Genomic DNA, 3,227 nt, shown 5'->3' on the forward strand with positions numbered 1-3,227 from the left:
AGCAAAGTAATTTATAAACCAAAAGTGCTTAAAATGTATTTTACCTGAAGTGTAGTGATTTAATATTTTTTCTTTTTCTCACTTTCTTATCAAATGATGACATTGTACTTAAATTAAGCATGATTAAACAGAAGAGGAGACAATGTATACCTTCTCAACACTATTCCTTATTCTAAGTAGGAATTATATTTGTAATTTATGCTATATTTTTTAAATTGCAGTTACTATTATAAGTATTTGCTTTGATGTTACATACAGTTTTAATATAAAACTTAACTCTGAACATTCATTTGGTTGAGAGCCCTTATTAATTAGACATATATTTTCTCATTGTAAAATCAGAAATAATAGTAATTGCTCCTATTAAATAGAAATGTTGGAGTTGCAAATCTTTGAGATTATGCAGCATAATCACTATGATTATCTTAGATGATGGCCCCTGGTTAGAGAAAAAGTTTGGTTTGACATTTAATAACTAAATCTTTTTGCATGATACCAACTTGACTCAGCAAAGCCACATATAAATCAGTTGTAGATGACTTTGAGTTTAAGTATTAAAAAAAAACAATAGGAGTAGACAGGCACCTAATATACACTTTTCTAATAATAAAAAAGTTAAATAAGTAATATTCAATTCCTACTTGATTATCAAATATATAAAAAGGTGGTCTGTCTACCTCACAGAGAAAGTATGATTATCTAAATGTGTACCTTTTAAAAGGAATTGCTTGTTCAACAGTACTTTCTGTAAAACATTGCAAAATTGGGTGCATCTGCAAGTTAAAACAGTGATATGCAGCAGGCTAAAATTGAACAGAATTTGCTTGCAGACTAGAAACAATGTTTTTCCTGGTTTTGTCACAAGTTTAAAAAGTAAAGCAGAATTTCCAGTGTTTTGTTGGAACACACTCAGGATTTTTTGAACAGTCCATGAAAGGTGACAGGGATGTTAATCTCCACTTCAGCCCTAGCAACTTCACTCAAGTCCTTGGCATTCAGAATCAGGAGATAAGCAGGCTTTTGTCCTTCCCCAGGGCTCACCACTATGCTCAGAATCACACCTGTTAATCAGAAGTAGATAAAGTAGAGTTGTATAACAGCCTAGAGCCATAGGTTGAATGTCATGAAATATATAGGAGCCTCCATAGGAAACAGTATGATTTGATATCTTCTACCACTTGGCTGTGTGACCACACTGAAAGGGTGTTTTAAACTCTTCAGGCTCCCCAGGATATATATTCCAGGAAGGGAATGATTATGTCTGCCCACTACTGCATCCCAATAGTTTAGTAAAATGACTAGTACATAGTAGTTGTTATATAAAAATAAAAAGCAAACCCACTGCCATCGAGTGGATTCTGACTCATAGTGACCTCCATTGGGTCTCTGAGGTGGTAAAACTTTACGGAAGTAAATTGCCCCGTCTTCCTTCTACAGAGTGGCTGCTGGGTTTGAACTGCCAACCTTCTGCTTAGCAGTCAAATACCTTAGGCACTTTGCCACCAGAGCTTGACAGTTATTTTATACTGAATTGAATTTCCCCAAAAGTTATGTTGAAATCTAAACCCCTGTACCTGACCTTCTTTGGGAATAGGGTTTTCTTTTATTATGTTAATTAAGTCACACCTGAATAGGGTGGATCCTAAAACTAATCACTTATGAGTTGTTGTTAGTTGCTGAAGGTTGATTCTAATTCATGGTAACTCCATGTGTGCAGAGTAGTAGTACTGCTCCATAAGGTGTTAAGGCTGTGACTTTTCAGAAGATTGCCAGGCCTGTCTTCTGAGGAGCTCTGAGGGGGTTAGAACTGTCAACCTTTAGGCTAGTAGTCAAGTGCTTAACCATTTGCTCCAATTATTTCTGACAGATTTCTTATAATAACAAAAAAAGGGCAAGTAGACACAGAGGCATACACACAGGGATAAAACAGATACCAGAGCCCATCTGTAAACAAAGGAACACCAAGGACTGCTGGTAGACATCAGAAACTGGGAGAGAGGCCCACAGAAGATGTTAATTCAACCAAGAGCCTGATTGAGACTAACCTCTAGCACTATGAAAAAATAAGTTTCTGTTCTTTAAAGCGACCCACTTGTGGTCTTTTTTTGTTACAGCAACACTAGGTAATTAAGACAGTAACTGAATGAACATACTTCAAAAGGAGTGTTGTGGTAATCAAACAAAAATGTATTTTAGAAGACTTTCACACAGTAAGGTATATTTTTTTCTATAATGTCTAAGACCTAGCTAGAGTTTTACTTCTTTCAAATAAAATGAGGAGCAAGTTTTTTGTAGTTGTGACTGAATAAGCTGTATACATAAATTTGCTTAGCATGAAATGGCTCTACAATTTTGTATCTTATTTTTTTAAATTTATTATTTTTTGTTTTCCAAACCTTAATCTTAGAGTGCCTATATACCTCCCTGTCCCAGCTAACCAATAGTTAACTATCAATGATGTTTTGCAATTGAGTTGCTATATTATAAGTTGTAACTTTGGAACCTTTTCTAGTCCAGTTTACTGAAAGAACAAACTAAAATGAGAATCATAAAACCACACTGTCATTCTCTTTGCTTGGTTAATATTCAGTTTTCCTCACTAGAACTCTATTCTTTGTAAGAAATATATCTAGATTATGAAAGATAAAAACCTAGAATTCGTGTTGCCTTTTTTCCTCTTTCTTTCTCTCATTGAGAACAGACCTTGACAATTCATCATAACACCAAATGGTGCCTTAACTTTTTTTTTCAACTCTCACACTTCTTCACCTAGACTCTTCTAATCAATGAGACTAGACCACAAAACAAAATTTGTTTGCTATCCATCCCTTGTTTAAATTCTTCAGACTTGCTTCATTCAATGGGATTAAGGATAATTTCGAATATTAGGGTGTAATCAACCTAATTCCTCTCTCAGTGGACCAACAGGTAAAAGTCTAGTAAAGAGGAAGTGATCAGACACATCTCTTGCTCTTATTACCATCATCTTCTTCCATGGCATCTGGATGAGAGACAAAGATGGGTTCCGATGGATATGAATCAGGCTCTTGCCATACCCAAGTTTCTTTAGTTTTGACATTCAGCTTACAGAGCTGCTTATAAGAAAACAAACAAACAAACAAACAAACCAATCATTCAAGATGCTTTACTTCACCAACATATGACTCAAAATACTATGCCAATATTAGTGATATGGATTAATTACCCTGTCTGGAACAAAGTGATTC

General features: G+C 34.9%; 1 protein-coding gene across 1 annotated transcript in view; it reads right to left on the reverse strand.

Annotated features, from left to right (window-relative positions):
* Positions 1-909: 909 nt before the first annotated feature.
* RPE65 (retinoid isomerohydrolase RPE65) overlaps positions 910-3,227 on the reverse strand; it is a 28,501-nt gene continuing 26,183 nt past the window's right edge. The window contains exons 11-13 of the mRNA XM_007959394.1: positions 3,206-3,220; positions 2,981-3,092; positions 910-1,061 (exon numbers count right to left, since the gene is read on the reverse strand). Of these exons, the coding sequence (XP_007957585.1) occupies positions 910-1,061; positions 2,981-3,092; positions 3,206-3,220 (279 nt within the window). The remainder of the gene's footprint in view (positions 1,062-2,980; positions 3,093-3,205; positions 3,221-3,227) is intronic.

The sequence above is a fragment of the Orycteropus afer genome, unplaced genomic scaffold, assembly GCF_000298275.1.
Source record: "Orycteropus afer afer isolate SDZICR_OR568_19922 unplaced genomic scaffold, OryAfe1.0 scaffold00016, whole genome shotgun sequence".
Taxonomy (NCBI): domain Eukaryota; kingdom Metazoa; phylum Chordata; class Mammalia; order Tubulidentata; family Orycteropodidae; genus Orycteropus; species Orycteropus afer.